We start from the raw sequence: 18293 nt of genomic DNA, 5'->3' as shown, positions 1-18293 counted from the left end.
GGGCCGCCGCCGCAGCCGCCACTGCTGCTGCCGCCGGTGCAGCCGCCACCGCGCCCCTGACTCACGCCGCCCCCGGGCTGGCGCTGCAGCTGCTGCCGTTGCCGCCGCCGCTGCTGCTGCTGCCGCGGCCGCTCGGGCTGGGGGGAGGGGGAGGTGGTTTGGGGGAGCGGTAAGACTAGACTTACTAGGAGCGGCCTTGCGGTCGCCACCTGGCGGCAAGCTGGTAAAAGAACAACCGAAAGAGCGAGCGAGCGCCCCTCGCGGCTGCTTTGGCCGAGTAGATTCCACCATCCTAACCACCGCTGCCTGGGGGCGAGCGCCCCCTCGCGCCGGCGGCGGGGAAGTGGCTTGAATGCGCCGCAGTCCCTGTTCCGGCCCCATTCCTTCTGGGTTTCTCCTGTGTTGGGTTGGGAGTCTCTTCCAACCTTCCCCTCCACCTCCAAACTCCCTTAGGATCCAATTCACCCATCCTTCTGTACATAGCATCTTCTGTTGGTCTTGTTGAAATCTAGTTTGAAAATTTTAATTCCCTCTTGATTTCCTGGGGGGACGGGAGGGTGCTGGGGGCTCTCTCCAGCCTTCTTCCTTGCTGGGTGCTGGACCCCCATTGTGGCCTGGGCTCTGCTGATTGGGCTGGTAAGGGGGGGAATTCTCCCTCCCCCATCCCAACTCTGCGTTGCACTATTCCCCCCTCCCTGGCCTAGTGGCCCCTACCCCTCCCGGGGAGGGGGGCAGGTTCAGGGGCCGGTGCTGTCTTCCCTTCCCTACCCCTCCTACTATGCCCCATGCCCATTTGCACAGCTGCTCAGGCCTCTCCCCCCCCCAGGCTAGGGGGGTCAGGGGAGGGGGTAGCGGGACCAGTCCCTGTATCTATTTAAGGCGTGATGATGTAATATATTGGGGGGGTGGTTGGGTGCCCCGGGCCCCATCTTAGCATTTCAGGTGGTGGGGGGCCCAGGGCTGGGGGGAGGGGAGCTGAGGACACCTTGGCCTCCCCTGCTCCTTCCCTTGGCTTTTCCAGTCAGTGCCTTAGGGTTGGGTGAGGGGCGCTTCCCCCTCTCCTGCCCCATTCCCTTTCCTTCCCCTCGTTGTAAGCAACAGAAAGAAAATAATAATAATTTAAGATTCGCAATTGTGTTGGCCTCTCCTTCCTTCTTTAATTATGGGCTGGGGGAGGAGCGTGGGGTCTGGAGGCGGGAGACTGAGAGAAGGCTGCGTTAAGGTGGAGGGAAGCAGAGGGATCAGGGGGCTATTTCTTGGGGAGGGGGGGAGGGGAAGGGATATCGATACGGACCGAAGGGGACTGAGTGAAGGGAGTTGGCGGGGCGGGGCTGGGCTCAGGAACTGCATCACCTCTGCCCCCATCCTCATTCTCTCGCTCCAAGTCCGTGCTAGTGGTCGTTTCCCTGCTGGGAGGGGAGGGAGGACACTCTGGTTGAAGCGGGGAGATGTCTTTCCCGTTCCCATCACTCTTCCTCGCATCCCTCCGCTCTTCTCACCGCCAGCTCTTGGCCGCATCGAGGTTAGACCCGGAATCGGAATGGAGGGACAGCTTCCTGAACCTGGCCTCCCCCAGGACTTCCTTCAGCTTCTTCTCCAGCGACCATCGCTTGTCCTTGTTCAGGTTTTTGGCGGAAGCCAGCCACAGGCGAGGGTGCTCGTCGTCACTGGAGTCCCTGGAGGAAACCTCAGGGTTTAGGGACCTGGAGGTGGTTGGGGATCTTCCTAGAGAAGTGACTTCCCCTTCTCCGCCCCCTGCTTCCCAGCTGGAACCAACCCCCCCACCCCCAGCCTGGTGGCGTCCTAGGGAACTCACAGCTCCAGGTCCAGGTCCCCCTGGCTAGTCAGGGGTGCCGCACACACGGAGCAGGTGTTATTCAGGAGCCGGAAGCAGGTCCTGCAATAGAGGCCTGGAGGGTGAAGCCCCAGGAGGAGTGATCCAGGGCGCCAGGGCCTGGCCAGCCCCCTTCCCTCTCTACTCTTCCTAGCCCCTACCACCCCACTGGACTGCAAATGTAGGAATGCCATGCAATAATAGAACTGTATGCAAATTGCAGAAAGAGCACAATGCAAATTAGACCCAAATTTGTGCCTGTCTATGCAAACAAGGGAATGCATATGCAAATCACCGTGCCTGCATGCAAATGAGTCCCTGCACAGCGATAACATTGGAGCCAAAGGTAAAACATATGCAAGGCTTATGTAAATTAAGGACTACGAGCGATTGTGGCTATGCAAATGAGGCCTAGAATTATCTCTTTAAAATTGGAATGGGTCTGAAAAAGTTAGTCGGTCCACCCCCACCTCTTTTTTTGGAGAAAGAAAACTGAGGCCTAGGACGATAAATGACTCCCTAGAGTGTTGGAAGTGGGATTTAAAGTGAACTTTTCAGGCTACAAATCCAGATCCCTTTTTATAGTACCACTTTGGCACCTCCAGGGCAAGATTCCAGCCAGGCCTACCTCTGCAACCTGGGGTGCTGCAGGACACAAAGTCCTCCAGGTCATCCCTCTTTGGCCTCCCACAGCCCAGACAGTAGGTCCGATGTTGTCCCAGGAGTTTAAGCAGTGGTTTCAGGCAGGGATACCTATAAGAAGATTTTTTCAAAATTTAAGTTTATTTGTTACTCTAAAATGTTACAAGAAGGTTTGGGGTACCGCCTCTGGATGGGTCATCCCCTCCTTTAACCCACCCTAAAGATCTATGAATGAGGGGAAACCCATCTTTTTTTATTTATTTATTTTTTTATAAAACCCTCACTTTCTGACTTAGAAGAAGCAATACCGTGTATTGGTTGCAAGGCAGAAGAGTGGGAAGGAGTAGGCAGTGGGGATTAAGTGATTTGCTAAGGGTCATACAGCTGGGAAGTGTCCGAAGACAAATTTGAACCTCCTGTCTCTGGCTCTCAATCCACTGAACTACTTATCTGTCCTTTTTTTTTTTTTTTTTTTTTTAAACCTTTAGCTTCTGTTCAAGGCAGAAGAGGGTTAAGTGATTTGGCCATGGTCACACAGGCATGAAACGTCTGAGACTAGATTTGAACCTGGTTCCTCTTGACTCCAGATCTGGTGCTCTATCCACTATCTAGTTGCTCTCAGAACCCATCTTTTTTTTTCTCCTGTTATTTTTGTCCTTTTCACTTTTTAGAAAGATCTTCCTACAGACCTTCATTCAGCCTGCTATTCTTCTTTCTCTGGCTCCATTCCCACCTCCTATTCCCATGAAGAATCTTTCTTCATAGTATTGACAAACCAATCCCCTCAAAACCTGAGGTACCTCTCATTTTGCATAAATATTTTACACCTTCAGTTAGGGACAAGTTTCCACTCTGACCCCTTCATCATCTTCAGTTGGACTTTCCCTTCAGAGAGAAAAGAGAAGAAAAAACTCACTTGACAGAGAGCACAGAGAGAAAATTGGGATGCCCTTGGTCAACCGACCTACGCCTCACAGATCTAAGCAGAGCGGTGGCCAAGTTGGACCTGCCGGCCAGCAGAGTGTTGTACAAGAAGGAGATTCGTTCCTGGATGGGAGGGATGTTCAATGTTTTGAGTCCAATTGTGGACAGATTTCACCCCAAAATCAAAAAGGAAGGATTTCCCTTAACTAAGGTTAGGCAAAGGCCATTGGGGACAAAGGGGACAAAAGGGGAATTACCCAAATCCTAGTTTTCCAGCTATAAGATCGTTCTGTGGCAGCCCCACCCCAAGGTCCCTAGGATCCCAAGGAGCCCTGCCCTGGCAGGCTTCTTTGTGTTTGCCCTGGTGCAGGGAGGGGGCCAGTCTTCAGAGAATTATGGAACCTCAGGCATCCCAAAGTGGAAGGAAGGATGCTGAGTCTCCCAGCAATTCACTGTGAAGCACAGTTGTCCAGAGAAAGACAACTGCCCTCCCTCCACCCCATCCGCTGGGGACCCCTTCACCTGCTCCCGAGAAGGATAGTAGGAAGCACAGATGAGCCGATTCATCCGCCCGACGTAAGAGCCAAAGAGGGTCACGCAGAAACACAGGCCATACATGAGGCCTGTGGGCAAGGTGGGCATCACCATCAGAGGAACATTAGACCCACCTTGGTGCCAGCCCACTGCCCAGGTTCTGATGAGGACAGGCTGAGAGACCCTGGCTCCCAGTGTTGTGACTCCCAAAACACAGGGTTCCTTTTCTGGAACATCTTCCCTCCCCTCCATCATCATCCCTCTACCCATGTTAGTCATCCTCACATTAAGGGATGTTTACTTTCTTTTTTTTGGATCAGACTTGGGATTTCATTGGTAGGGAGAATTCTGAACCCTGTAACTTGCCATCTTAGGGCTCTCCAGGGCATTAAGAGGGTTCAGGATTTGCCCAGGATGGCATAGCATATGTCAGGAGTAGATCTTGAACTTGACTCTTCCTGGTCCTGGTACTTTATCCACTGTGCTAACTAGCTGCCCTGGTATCCCATGTGGCACTTTATAATAAGCATTTCACTTGAATGACCTCACTTGGTCTTCCCCATAGCTGGATGAAGGAAGAAGGGCAGGTGTTAGCGTTTCTCAGGTCTGACACTGAATCATGACTTCTTATCATTATTATTTTACAGGGGAAGAAACTGAGGCTTGGGCAGGCTGGCCAAGATCATAAGGCTAGTAAGCCTGAGGGCTAAGATTTGAACTTCAGGAAGTGTCATAGACTTATAGAATCTCAGATTTGGAATGGGTCCTAGAAGACAACTTGTACCAGAATAGGAATCCTTTCTACAACATATAATAATAGTTAACATTTATGTAATTCTTACTGAGTATCAGATAAGCTCTTATAACTATTATCTCATGGAGCAGCTAGGTAGCAGAGTGGATAGAGCGCTAGGCTTTGAGTCAGGAGGTCCTGAGTTCAAATTTGTCCTTAAACACTTCCTAGCTGTGTGAAACTGGGCAAGTCATTTAAACCCAGTTACCTAACTCTTTCTGTCTTGGAAGTGATACTAAGAGAAGCAGCTTGCTTCAGTAGGTAGGGAGCCAAGCCCAGAGGCAGGAGGTCCTGGGTTCAAATTTGACCTTTCACACTTCCTAGCTGTGTGACCCTGGGCAAGTCACTTAACCTCAATTTCTCAGCCCATACCCCTCTTCTGCCTTGGAACCAGTACTTAGTATCAATTCTAAGCTGGAAGGTAAGGAAAGAAGAAGGAGGAGGAGAAGGAGAAGAAGGAGGAAGAGAAGGAGAAGAAGGAGGAAGAGAAGGAGAAGAAGGAGGAAGAGAAGGAGGATAAAGAGGAAGAGGAGAAGTAGGATGAGGAGGATGGCCACCCATGTCTACACAAGCCTTGCCTTCCTAGAATCCTCAACTCTCCACTCTTGATGAAGAGATGGTTTTTGTCTCCCTGCCCCACATGAACCACTCATTCTCTCCTCAACCCCCTTTAACCTTTCTCCAACTCCAACAGACAATAGGGAGCCATCCCCTCCTGAAAAGGCTCAAACCCACTTTGGGACCCCTACCAGCTAGAACATGTTACCTTCTGTGTCTCTATTGAGGTAGTCTAAAAATCTTGGTGTGTTCCAGATGGCTACATCTGTCTTGTAATTATCTTCCTTGGTTTTGTGTCATCAATTAATTTTATTAACACACTCCTAATGCCTTCATCCAAATAAATAATTAAAAAAAGAAAAAGAACAGAAAAGCATTTTTTTAAAACCCTGAACAGACCAAAGACAGATCCTTGAGCACTCCCCTGAGGTCCTCCTTCCTGGTTGATAAAGTATCAGATGCTACTATTCTTGGAGTCTGCACATTCAACTACTTTGAATTCCCTTCACAGTTTTGTCACTTAGTCCATTAAAAAATTTCATCGTTTCAGTGTTTTGTTTGTTTTGTTTTTTTCCCACACCTTTAGCTTCCTTCTTGGAATCAGCATGGTGGATTTGGTTCCAAGGCAGAAGAGTGGCAAGGGCTAGACAATGGGGGTTAATGAACTCACCCAGGGTCTCACAGCTAGGAAGTGTCTGAGCCCACATTTGAACCCAGGACCTCCTATTTCTAAGTCTGGCTCTCAGTCCATTGAGCCGCCCAGCTGCCCCTTGTCCTTCCAATGTTGATTCAATCTCCCAGTGCCCTCTGGATCTCTGAGTCCCTCCCCATGCCCCGAGAAGAGTTACCAATGAGTTTGTAGTTGTTGTAGTTGGGTTCTGAAGGTCGGAGGAGGCAGCGCCGAGAATGGATCGTGATATTTCCCTGCTGCAGGATGTCGAACATTGATGCTAGGTCACGGTAGATCTGTCCCACGTAGCCTGTCCCCTCCACACTCACTGACACCAACACAGGGTCTGGGAACACAGGGAGCCCCCAGGGTGGGCAGTGAAATCCTCCCATCTCACTGAGCCTTCTTGGAAGGAGGGCCACTTTCAGAGCTGGGAAATGTACTCCCAGGTGACCCCATTGGACATAGGGAGGCCCCTCAAGCCTCTGGGCAGGGGGAGGCCCAGAGCCTCTCTTCACCCCACCCCTGATACACACACACTTCGCCCAGAACCCAGCAGAGGTTTAGCACCCTCAACCCTAAGCCAGGGTCAGGGCAGGCAGAGAGTAGAATCTATGTTCTCATGTCAGCTCAAATGACCGCATCAAAAAGGCAGCTGGGGGACAGCTGGGTAGCTCAGTGGTTTGAGAGCCAGGCCTAGAGATGGGAGGTCCTGGGTTCAGATCTGGCCTTAGACACTTCCCAGCTGTGTGACCCTGAGCAAGTCACTTAACCCCCATTGCCTACCCTTACCACTCTTCCACCTAGGAGCCAATACACAGAAGTTAAAGGTTTAAAAAAAAAAAAAAGGCAGCTGGCTGGTACAGTGGTTAAGAGCACTAGTGGGCAGCTAATCAGCTAGTTGAAAGGAGGTCCTGAGTTCAAATCTGTCCTCAGACACTTTCTATCTGGGTAATCCTGGGCAAATCACTTAACCCTCATTACTTAGCCCTTATTGCTCAAGAGTATTGCTCAAGTCTAAGATAGAAAGTAAGGGTTAAAAAAAAAGTTTATAGGAAGGGAATGGAGATTAAGAGTCGGAAAAGGTTCCAAGGAGTGGACCAGAGGGCTTAAAGGGGGGAAGACCAGGAGCAGGCTGACTGGAGCAGCTCTCTCACTCCGAGCCACGATCTCCCCTTGTAACCAGTATCGAGCCAGGTCCAGCAGCCAGAAGATAGAATAGTCCAATACCACCAGCACTAGCACCACTAGCACATGTCGGATTAGGGTGAAGGTGGAAAAGGCATAGCGTAGCCTCTCCATCCTGGACAGGCGTAGGGAACCTGTGAGGAAGAAGGATCCTGATAAGGGAGAGGAAGGCTGTTCCCCAAGACTCAGCACAGCCAAAGGTACTTTGGTGGCTGGTAAACAAATAAAAGATACCTTCTGCTATGAGATGCTCCCCATCTCTACCTTATGCCATAACCCTGTCTACCATAAAATAAGAAATTTTTTAATAAGTTCTATTCTGTCATACTTGGGCCTCAGTCTTCTTATCTAAAAAATGGAGAAAATTATTCTGAATGGTGAAAACTGGGGGTCAAGGAATGCCTTGCCAAAAAAATATACATCCACAACACAGCAAGAGGTCCTTTTGGCTAAATGGTACAGAATCTCACTCCCTTGGCGTAAACTCTATCTTTTTAGTCTTTAAAATGCTATTTAAATATTTATTATTGGGGGAACAGTTAGTTGGCTCATCAGATTGAGAGCCAGGCCTGCAGATGGGTTCAAATCTGATCTCAAACACTTCCTTGCTAGGCAATCCTAGACAACTCACTTAACCCCCATTGCCCAGCGATGGCAAACCTTTCAGAGACTGTGTGCTGTGCCATGTCCCAACCCCTAAAAGACCATGTGCTGTGCATACTCTACACAGGGGAGGGAGAAAGCACTCCCATTGGGCTGCTGGGCAGAGGGGCGAGTGATAGGAAAAAATGTCATCAGGCACAGTGGAGAGAGGGAGGAGAGCAGCTCCTTTCTAGTAATGAACTCTGGGCTGGGGGAGGCGGCGCATACTGTCAGAGTGCACTCTGCATGTCTTCTCTGGCATGGGTGCCATAGGTTTACCATCATGGGCCTACCCCTTACCACTCTTCTGCCTTGGAACCAATACACAATATTGATTCCAAGATGGAAGATGAGTGTTTAAAAAAACATTAACTGGGGGCAGCTGGGTAGCTCAGTGGATTGGGAGCCAGGTCTATAAATGGAAGGTCCTAGGTACAAATCTGGCCTCAGACACTTCCCAGCTGTGTGACCCTGGGCAAGTCACTTGACCCCCATTGCCTAGCCCTTACCACTCTTCCACCAAGGAGCCAATACACAGTATTGACTCCATGACAGAAGGCAAGGGTTTTAAAAAAAAACATTAACTATTATTGTAGTATCTCAATATTTGAGTAGTGCTTTAAGACTTGCTTCACATAAGTTATGAGGACAGTGATGATTGTGGCTGGGGAATGGACCTGCTATTTCACTGACATAGAGGACTCTCAGAAGAAGGAAAATTCCTTCTATCAATGCTAGTCGTCGCCTTCTCTACAATCTACATACAGTCTTAGAGACTTGCTAAGAGAACCAAGAGTTGAAGTGATGATGAGGGTGGCTGCCCATGCCTACACAAACCTTTCCTTCCTAGAATCCCCAACACTACACTTCTCACTGTGCAAAACTGGTCCTTGTCTCCCAGCCCCACATGAACCATTCATTCTCCACCCAAGCCCTCTGCCCCTCCTAAATATTCTTCTTCCTGCTCATCTCTGGTCCATGATCTCTTCCAGGGAGCCTTGCCAGAGCAGCCATCTAGCCTCTGATGTCCCTCCCATCCTTCTTCTCCAACTCTGATATCTAGAGTTTTGGATGAATCGTTAGACCTTCCCCCTCTCTTCATCTATGTCCTTGAGGGGCAGCTGGGTAGCTCAGTGGATTGAGAGTCAGACCTAGAGACCGGAGGTCCTAGGTTCAAATTGGGCCTCAGACACTTCCCAGCTGTGTGTGACCCTGGGCAAGTCACTTGACCCCCATTGCCCACCCTTACCACTCTTCTGCCTTGGAGCCAATACACAGAAGTTAAGGGTTTAAAAAGAAAAAAAAAATCTATGTCCTTGAGGCCGTGGAAATGGGAAAAGGGAGAGGTGTTTGGCTGCCCTCATAAGACAAGAATCTCCCCAAAGGTAGAGTTTATCTCCTCCCCATCTGAGTTTTTTCCTAATATTAAAGACAGAGGTCAGCCTGGTCTTTCAGAGCATTAGGGTAATGGGATAGGAGAGTGGGCGATGGTCAGTACTGAGAGTACCTAGATGTTTGTGGCACAGGGTGCTAGCCTTCCCACCCTTTCTCAGCCACCTTTCTACCCTTCCTCGACACCTTCTAATTCTTTTTTTTAAAAGCCTTTAGTTTCTATCTTAGCAACTTTTGACCCTTCCTCAAACACCTCCTAATTCTTTTTTCTTTAAACCTTTACTTTCTAAGTAACTTTTGACTCATCCTCAAACACCTCGTAATTTTTTCTAAACTTTTAATTTCTGTCTTAGTAACACTCTAAGACAAAAGGACAAGGACTAGGCAATTAGGGGTAAGTGACTTGCCCAGGGTCACATACATAGGAAATATCTGAGAACAGATTTGAACCCAGATCCTCCTAATTCCAGACCTGGTGCTCTATCCACTGAACCACCTAGCTGCCCCCTAAAACTATCTTTGGGAAACTTGTGTCTTTTCAAGTCACCTGGCCGGATGTAGTGGGTGCGCTCCCTGGAGGTCAGGGGTAGGACCGAAGGCAGACCAGCCTGGATTCGGAGGTTATCCATTCGAATAAAGCGGCTGGTTATATAGATGTTGTCAAAGCTGTCCCGGTTCAGGTAGTGGTACCGGTAGAAGAGGGCTCTGAAGGAGGGAGCAGGGAGGGAGGTTTCATGGCTTTTCAGGGCCTCATTCCTAAGGCAGGTCCAGAACTGGGGCTGCCCCACCCTAGGTATTTGTAGAATACTTGGCAAGTTTGAAAACTGGGCCCTCTGCCATCCCCACCACTGTCCTTCTGAGACTCTGGATTTTCATTCTCACAAATGCAGTTTGAGTTATAAATCTGGGATTTTCTGGCCTTAAAAACATTTGTAAGAAAAAAGTTTTAGGAGAAACAAACATATGACCTTTTTTTTAAAACCATTATCTTCTTTTTTCATCATCAGCAACAAATATTTAGTGAGCACATGTGTGTAGAATGCTGGGCTAAATGCAGAGGATATCAATAAAAATAAGCAGACCTTAATTTCTGCTTCTATGTACTTGTGAGCATACTGGAAGGCCTCTGGCATACTGGGTGGACCCCTGACGGTATACTTATCAGAGTATATAATTATAGTTAGCATTTAGGTAGCACTTTAAGGTTTGTAGAGTGCTTTACAAATATCTCCTTTCACAGTAATCCTGGGAGCTAGATGTCATTGTTGTTTAGTCAGTCATTTGGCTGTTTCTGACTCTATGCGACTTAAATCTTTACCTTCTGTCTTACAATCAATACTGTGTGTTGGTCCCAAGGCAGAAGAGAGGTAAAGGCTAGGCAATGGGGGTCAAGTGACATGTCCAGGGTCACACAGCTAGGAAATATCAAAGACCAGATTTTAACCCAGGGCTTCCTGTCTCCCTGCCTGAAACATATGTACTTATAAGAGAGGAAGAGAAAACATGATGTAAATAATGAGTCCATCTAGGAGAAGAGATGATGAAGCATGCTTCCCTCTTCTCCCTAAAGAGGTAGGGTATTACAAGCACAGAATACAATACATGTTCTGTATACATAGAATATAAATATTATAGGATAATATAATATATGATAGGATAACACAGTGTAGCATATATTATATAATAATATAGTATTATACAGAATATATCATATATGGATACCATAAAATACTACACAGTATTTTATACTATAGTATATATATAGTATAATATATAGTATTATATATAGTATAATATAGAATATAGTATTATATATAGTATTATATAGAATATATTATATAGTAATACAACATAACACAGAATATAATATATTATGTAATACAAAATATAATATATAATATAATGTGAAGATAGGATTAACTCTCTCCCCTTGTCTATTTTTAGCTAATCAAATTAAGAACTTAAAAGTACCCCTACTTACCATTAAGTAAGAGAGTTCAGAAGTCTTACTAGAGTAAGCTCACACCCCCAAAGGCCACTGCTCACCCCCCTTGGGCAGTGCTAGGCAAATTGAAAGGCTGACATTGGTTTCTGTGAAGAAGGAGTGACAGGAAGTGACAGGAAGTGAAGAGGAAAAAGNAGTATTATATATAGTATAATATAGAATATAGTATTATATATAGTATTATATAGAATATATTACATAGTAATACAACATAACACAGAATATAATATATTACATAATACAAAATATAATATATAATATAATGTGAAGATAGGATTAACTCTCTCCCCTTGTCTATTTTTAGCTAATCAAATTAAGAACTTAAAAGTACCCCTACTTACCATTAAGTAAGAGAGTTCAGAAGTCTTACTAGAGTAAGCTCACACCCCCAAAGGCCACTGCTCACCCCCCTTGGGCAGTGCTAGGCAAATTGAAAGGCTGACATTGGTTTCTGTGAAGAAGGAGTGACAGGAAGTGACAGGAAGTGAAGAGGAAAAAGGGGCCAAAAAGAAGAGACCAGCATGGTCTGGCTTCATTCCTTTCCTGGCTTTTGGAGTGAGTGACTGAGATGCCTGCTTTGGCTTTGGAAAAGGCTGCACTGGTGGAACCCTGGCTGAAGACACCCCCGGGACTTCTGGTTGAGGATTACTGGGAAATCCTCATGGAGACAGAGTTTTGGGGAAGCCCCTATCAGGGCTGAGCCAGACTTCACTGGAGAAAGGCTGGTAGGTTTGTTAGGAATCTGTTTCTTTGTCTACATTTACACTTTCATTCTTTCCACTTCTTTGCAAATAAAGCTGCTAAAAGTCATTTTGATTTGTTATAATATTTTAAAATCAGTGACCACAATATTACTTTATAACTATCATATTTAGTATAAAATCTAAATTTAAACCTTACAATCATATAATACAATATAGAATATAATATATTGTATCATAATATAATATAATATATTATATAATAATACAACAATACAGAATATAGCATATTATATAATATAACATAGAATATAGAATATAACAATAATATATTACAGAATACTATATAGTCTATAATAATATAATACAGAATATGATATATTCTATAATAATATAATACAGAATATAATATATTGTCAGTGGTACCACAGGAGCTAAGGATACAATGCTGGGTCTGGAGTCAGGAAGATCTGAGTTGAAATCCAGTCTCAGAAATAGGCTAGCTGTGTGACCTTGAACAAGTCGCTTAATCTCTGTTTGCCTCAATTTCCTCAACTATAAAATTGGGATAATAAGAGCACCTACTTCTCAGTTTCTTGCAAGGATCAAATGAGATAATATTTATAAAATGTTTGGCACATAGTGGTTGATATATAATTGATAGTTATTATTATTATTACTGTCACACATGGTTCTCCTATTAATTCATTTCCATATAGTTTTTTTTTTTTGTTAAAGGGAGATTTCACTAGGAATAGATATTGGCAAATGTCTAAATAAAGCTAAATAAAAGCTAAAAAGTTAAGGAAGAAAATAAAACAAGCAAGCTGCACCTGTCAGGTTCCTATCTTGGTGAGTATGGCCCTGGAAACCCCTTCTAAGAAATGTCAGGTCCCCCTCTCACTCCGAGACCTCTGAGCCTTGGAAATCCCTACTCCCTCCTTGGGGATCTCCTGCTTTCCCCATGTCCCCCTGCTTACTTGAGGTAGAGGAAAACGAACAGCAGTGGAGTGGTATTGGTAAGCAGGGACAGAGTCTCCTTGATGGGGTGCAGCTTGAGGTTGACGGCCTCTTGAAGGTCAAAGGCCACCTGACTCAAGCTCCGGGAAGAATTGAGGTTCACTTTGAAGTGATGGGAAGCTGTGACATTGAACTCAAACTCCTTCCGAACCTGGTTGATCAATCGCATGAGGGCTGAAGGGTAGGAGAAATAAGAAGGGAGCAGTCAGGGCAAGAGTGGGACTCCCTGAGGGAGGGGAGGTCAGGCAGAAAAGATGCCGGACACGTCCAGGAGCAAAATCAAACATCTGCAGGGGAAGAAGAGATTTTTGTTTATTCCAGCACTGAGTGCCTGCTAGGTGCCTGGCAATGTTGGGGGCCGGGGGGTGGGGGTAGGGGAGGACCCACCAAGCTGCACAAACAAATAAAACTCAGGCCTTTGCCCTCCAGGCGTTCTTGCCCTCCCAGGGAGATTCGGCACTTCAGAATATTTGGTGTTAGAGCATGTCCTTTGTTCATCTGGGAGAACATCCCGGGAGATAGGGATCAGGGGAGCCCCAGGAATTGGGAAGCAGCCATGGGAACCAGGATCCATTACCCAACCTCGACAATTGTTTAGTAGCAATTGGGGAGCACCCATGGGATGGGAATCGGGCAGCGTCACTCACGAGTGCCAATGGTGTTCCTCAAGAATGGCTGTATGTACTGGGGGAGGACGCAGAACAGCTGGGCCACTGGGAGGGACAGAGGGGTGAGAGGATAGCAAAATCAGAAGGGGCAGAGGGATGGGGCACTTATCTCCCACCGTCAGCCGTGTCTTCCATTGACCCCTGTTGCTTCCCAATCTTGACTTCCATTGGCATTTCCTGGTTACTCTAAGTCTCCCTTCGTTGGCTTTATGTCCTCCCTATTGAAACCAAGTCCCTACCAGCCCCAGCCCTCCCCCTTGGTCTTTTGTCCTTGTCTCTCCACACCCCACCCAGCCCCATCTCCCAAACTTGGCCTCTCCTCATGGTCTTTTCCCCACCCTGACTGCCCTTCCACACAGTGATTCTCCCTTCTCTCACCCCGGGCCAGACCACAAAGCAGCAGCTTGAAAGGCATGAGGATAGAGCAGAGGTAATAGAACTGGCCCAGTGCTTTCATGCATCGATTCCTGGCATCGTCGAAGACCTTAGCACATTTGCTATAGGGCGAGCCGATCTCAGAATTGCACACATCACCAATGTGCAAAAGCCAGAACCATACATTCCGAAGGGACCTGACTGGGGTGGAGGGCGGGTAGAGTGAGCATATAATAAATACTTGCCGAACATATAAGTGGATGGATGGATGGATGGATGGATAAATGTTTAAGTAGATGGATAGATATTTAGGTGGCTGGTTGACTGGCTGAATGAATGGATAGATGGACAGACTGACACTATTCTCTCATATTTCTCCTCTAACTGACCCCCTTTCTTATGTGACAGGATGGATCTAGAAAGCAAGCGAAGGGAGAGGGGGTAAGTGGGTAGCTAGGTGACAAAAGAATGCTCAGCTCAGAGACAGAAAGACCTCAGGATAAACATTGCCTCCCTTATTATGGACACATCACTTAACCTCTATCTGCCTCGGTTTCCTCAACTGTAAAATGGGGACCATACTAGCACCTCCCTTCCAGGGTGAGGATCAAATGAGATCATATTTGTGAAGTGCTGAGCATAATGCTCATGCTTATTCCCTTCTCTCCTCGTCCTTCCCCTTCCTTTCTTCTCCCTAGAGAGAGTGTGAACAGCCAGGGCCTCTGTGCTGCCCTGTGCTGCCTCCTAATAGTTCTGGTTTCCCAGGAATGTACTAGAACTTGGGGCTGATACAATGAGCACGGATGACAGTCTCCTTCTTCAGAGTAGGACAACCCGTTTGGGGCTGAGGAAGAATCTGAGGCTACCAGATTTCTTGATCTCATCTTTCCTCCAAGTGCTAGGTCTGGAGGACAGGCTCGTTGGTTTTTTGTTTGTTTGTTTTTTTCTAGTTTGGGTCAATTAAATGGAAAATGAGAGGGACTGTTGGGAGAGTGGCCCAGACCAAGGACGGACCAACACATCAGGATGAAGGGTGGGGAAGTGAGAGGATAAGGGAGTTTGTGCCTTTTTGCTATGAAAAGAGGATACTGTTGATAAATGGACTGACCCACATGCTTAACAGCATCCATGATAGAACGGAAGAATTTCCGAATCCGGTCAGCCACTTCCTTGGCCTTTGAAGCGATGGCCTTGATCTTTTTCAGGGCATCTAGTAAGAGACCGCAGGGGATAAAGAGAGGTACAGTGGGGAAATCCTTATCCTTGAGCTTAAGAGAAGGCTGGCCCAGGGCCTGGGAACATGGGCTGACACTGGGTATTTGGGAAGGGACACTAGATTCATAGTCAGAAGGTTTGAGTTCAAATCCACTTACTGTGTTAACAGAGTCAAATCACTTAACTTCCTGAAAAATGCAATTTTCTCACTTTTAAAATGAGTATTATATACAATGAACCAGGACAGCTCTGAGGGACTCATGACAAAGAATGCTCTCCACCTCCAGAGAAAGACCTGTTGGAGTCGGAATGCAGATGAGAGTGTGCTGTTTTTCGCTTTAGTATATTTGGGTTTATGTTTGGGGGTTTTGGTTTGATAATATTATTCACATAAAAAAATGAACAATATGAAAATATGTTTTGTGTGATAATCATGTAAATCCAGATCAAATCTCCCATCAGCACCCGGAAGAAGAAGGGAAGGGAAAGAGAGAGAGAGAAGTTTGAACATATATCTTGGGAAAACATATGGAAATTTGTCATTACATGTGATTAGTTAAAAAATAATTAAAAATACAGAAAATAAGATGACTATTATATGAATATGGGAAACTAGGTAATGCCATGGATAGAGTGCTAGGTCTGGAATGACCTTTGGGGATTCAAAAGCAGTCTCAAATACTTCCTCACTGTGTGACCCTGGGTAAGTCACTGAACTCTGTTTGCCTCAGTGTCCTCATCTGGAAAATAAGCCAGAGAAGGAAATGGCAAACCCCTCTAGTGTCTTTGCCAAGAAAACCCCCTATGGTGTCACAGAGAGTCAGACACAACTAAAAAATGATTGAATTATTATTGAATTGAATTATTAATATAATTGAAATTATATTTACCACAATAGAAGCTAGACATTTTTTTCCCAGTGGCAATGGTGGCACAGAGGATATTCCAACCTAAGTGAGGCCGATTTGGCGGAGGGGGCAAGCCTAGGCTCTAGGGGGTTAGGGAGGAAGGAGAACCCTGGAACAATGAAACAATAGGGCATCTGACTCCCATGGTTTCACAGTCCCAGAATTAGCCATCAGAGTGAGTTCAGACTGGGGGGTAGAAAGGAAGTGCAGGCACCTCCTCGCCTTCCCAAGATAGCTGTAGTTCTGCTATTTACACAAGTGTCCCTTCCAGGGCCATGAGGAAGAAAGTGCTTTCTAAACCTAAAAGCACTTCAGGAATGGGAGTTTTTTTCATCTGGAAGGGTGGGAGAGAATGCAGGGCTTCTGAGGAATCCTAACATGTGGAGCTGGCAGATGCCTAAGAGTTTGAATCCCTCATTTTACAGTTGGGTAAACTAAGGCCAAGAGAAAAATCATTTGTCCAAATTCACATAGGCTGTAGAATAAGGATTCAAACCCATAGACTCTGGTTCCAAATTCTTTTCATGAGAACACCTGACTACCATCTTTTCCGAGACCCCACAACTGTAAAGTAGAAACTTTGATGCCGGATCCCCAAGGAGCAGGTGGGGGGGGGGGGAAGGCAATTACTTTAGAGAAGGAAGAGAAGAAGGTGGCAGGAAGGGAGGGAACTCTTACTGATTAAGGGCTGCCGAGCCCGCTGAAGCACTTTTGCAGTCTGGTTAAGGGCCAGCTCTGCCCCACACGCCACAGAATCACTTGTCCTACTGAAGTTTCGGATAATGTTGGTGCAGGGGCCCTGCATGACCAGCCCAAAGGCTGCAATCAGCAGGAGAATCCGACCCTGTCCTGGTGGAGATGATGATCTCTCAGAGTCTTCCCTGGGGCATCACCCAAACCCAACCCTTTCATTCCTTCAAGAGCCCTCTCCAATGTGGACTAGATAAGGCGTGGACTACTTTTTCACCCTGGCACTCTAACTGCTGATGCTGCTTCACTCCTCAAACCCACGGCCACTTCTGGAAAGAACATTACTCAGCCTAGAGATAGCCTTCTCTCATCTTTACCCCAAGATCCAGCCTTCCTCACCTTCATCCCCAAATCCAGCCTCCCTCGTCTTCATGCCCAATATCCAACTTCCCTCATTTTTATCCTCAACTCCAGCTTTCCTCATCTTCATCCCCAAATCTGGTATTTTTCATCTTCATCCCAAGGTCCAGCCTTCCTAACTTTTACCCCAAGATGCAACCTTTTTCATTTTTACCCCAGTCTCTTTCAGCCTGGTGGCCCAATGTTCCCCTCTCCCTCTGCTTTTCTGCCTTTTTCCTTGAGGAACCCAAACTTCAAACCAATCACCCCTACCCTTTGTATCTGAAAAGGGCTTTTCATGAGCTTCTCTATTTCTCAACTTGTTTCTTTGTGACTTTCCCTTCTCTAATCATCACAGCCCCCCTCTCTCTATTATCTGTGAGATGAATAAATAAGCTTCTTGAAGTCAGGGTCTTTTATCTGTATTCTCTATTTCTATCCCCATCAGTTAGTTAATCACAATCTCCCTTTCTCACCTCTCTCCCCCATTATGCTTCTAGCTACCCCCTTGATCCCAATGTCCTCCCAGGTCCTGGCCCTCTTTCCAGTGATTCTTTCTGTCCTATCCCCGAGAGTTCTCCCAGGCTCAATAGCATTCTAGCCTAAATGTCTTTTATCTACAAGTTCGTCTTTCCTCCTCTTTGCAGGGACAACCCAATCTCTCTCCCTATTGCCCCCTCACCCAGTGTCACTGGACTCACTAGAGAAGATCTGAGGCAGCATCAGGAAGACGATGATGCGGATAGAACGGGAAAAGCCTAAACCTAGGGACAAGAAGATAGCTAGAGAGAGAGTGACCACCAGGCAGGACCAAGGACTGTGCCCCTGCACCAAGAGACCAATAAGCCCATAGGCTGTAGCCACAGTAAGGCCCAGGATAAAGCCCCCCACACTCTTAGCCACTTCTTGTCCCTTGCTCTGGTCCCTTGCCCACCAAGGGATCTCATTGCTAGCCCTGGATTTGGAGAACAGCTTCTGCGTCCATCTGTTTGCTGGTCTCTTAGAGATGCCCATCGTGCTCTTTGCAGAGGGCTCTTTCTTAAGGGAACCATAGGCTTAGGTTTATCTATTAGATCCCTCTGCCAATATTCTAAGGTTCCAGAATGTTATTTAAAGTGGAATTCTCTTTCCCATC

General features: G+C 46.6%; 1 protein-coding gene across 1 annotated transcript; it reads right to left on the bottom strand.

The window, feature by feature from the left end:
• Nucleotides 1–1144: 1144 nt before the first annotated feature.
• DCST2 (DC-STAMP domain containing 2) lies at nt 1145–18172 on the bottom strand. Its single transcript, XM_044675047.1, has 15 exons — nt 17860–18172; nt 16748–16918; nt 15055–15156; nt 13950–14147; nt 13551–13616; nt 12864–13077; nt 9725–9882; nt 7113–7277; nt 6134–6301; nt 3923–4023; nt 3393–3523; nt 2463–2587; nt 1817–1910; nt 1500–1676; nt 1145–1406 (listed from the first exon to the last, which is right to left on the bottom strand). The coding sequence occupies exons 1-15, from the start codon at nt 18170–18172 to the stop codon at nt 1250–1252; spliced, it is 2340 nt and encodes a 779-aa protein (XP_044530982.1). The 3' UTR covers nt 1145–1249.
• Between the last annotated feature and the right edge of the window lie 121 nt (nt 18173–18293).

The sequence above is a fragment of the Gracilinanus agilis genome, chromosome 4 (genome assembly GCF_016433145.1).
Source record: "Gracilinanus agilis isolate LMUSP501 chromosome 4, AgileGrace, whole genome shotgun sequence".
Lineage (NCBI taxonomy): Eukaryota > Metazoa > Chordata > Mammalia > Didelphimorphia > Didelphidae > Gracilinanus > Gracilinanus agilis.
Note: the sequence above shows the minus strand (reverse complement) of the source record. Positions and strands in the feature narration are given on the sequence as shown.

Coding starts and splice junctions, on each gene's coding strand:
- DCST2 (XM_044675047.1), bottom strand. CDS start 18,172: ATGGGCATCTCTAAGAGACCAGCAAACAGATGGACGCAGAAGCTGTTC. Junction 14,148..15,054: donor GGATGCTGTTAAGCATGTGG/GTCAGTCCATTT, acceptor CCTCCACCCCAG/TCAGGTCCCTTCGGAATGTA. Junction 3,524..3,922: donor ACTATCCTTCTCGGGAGCAG/GTGAAGGGGTCC, acceptor CCTCCCATCCAG/GAACGAATCTCCTTCTTGTA.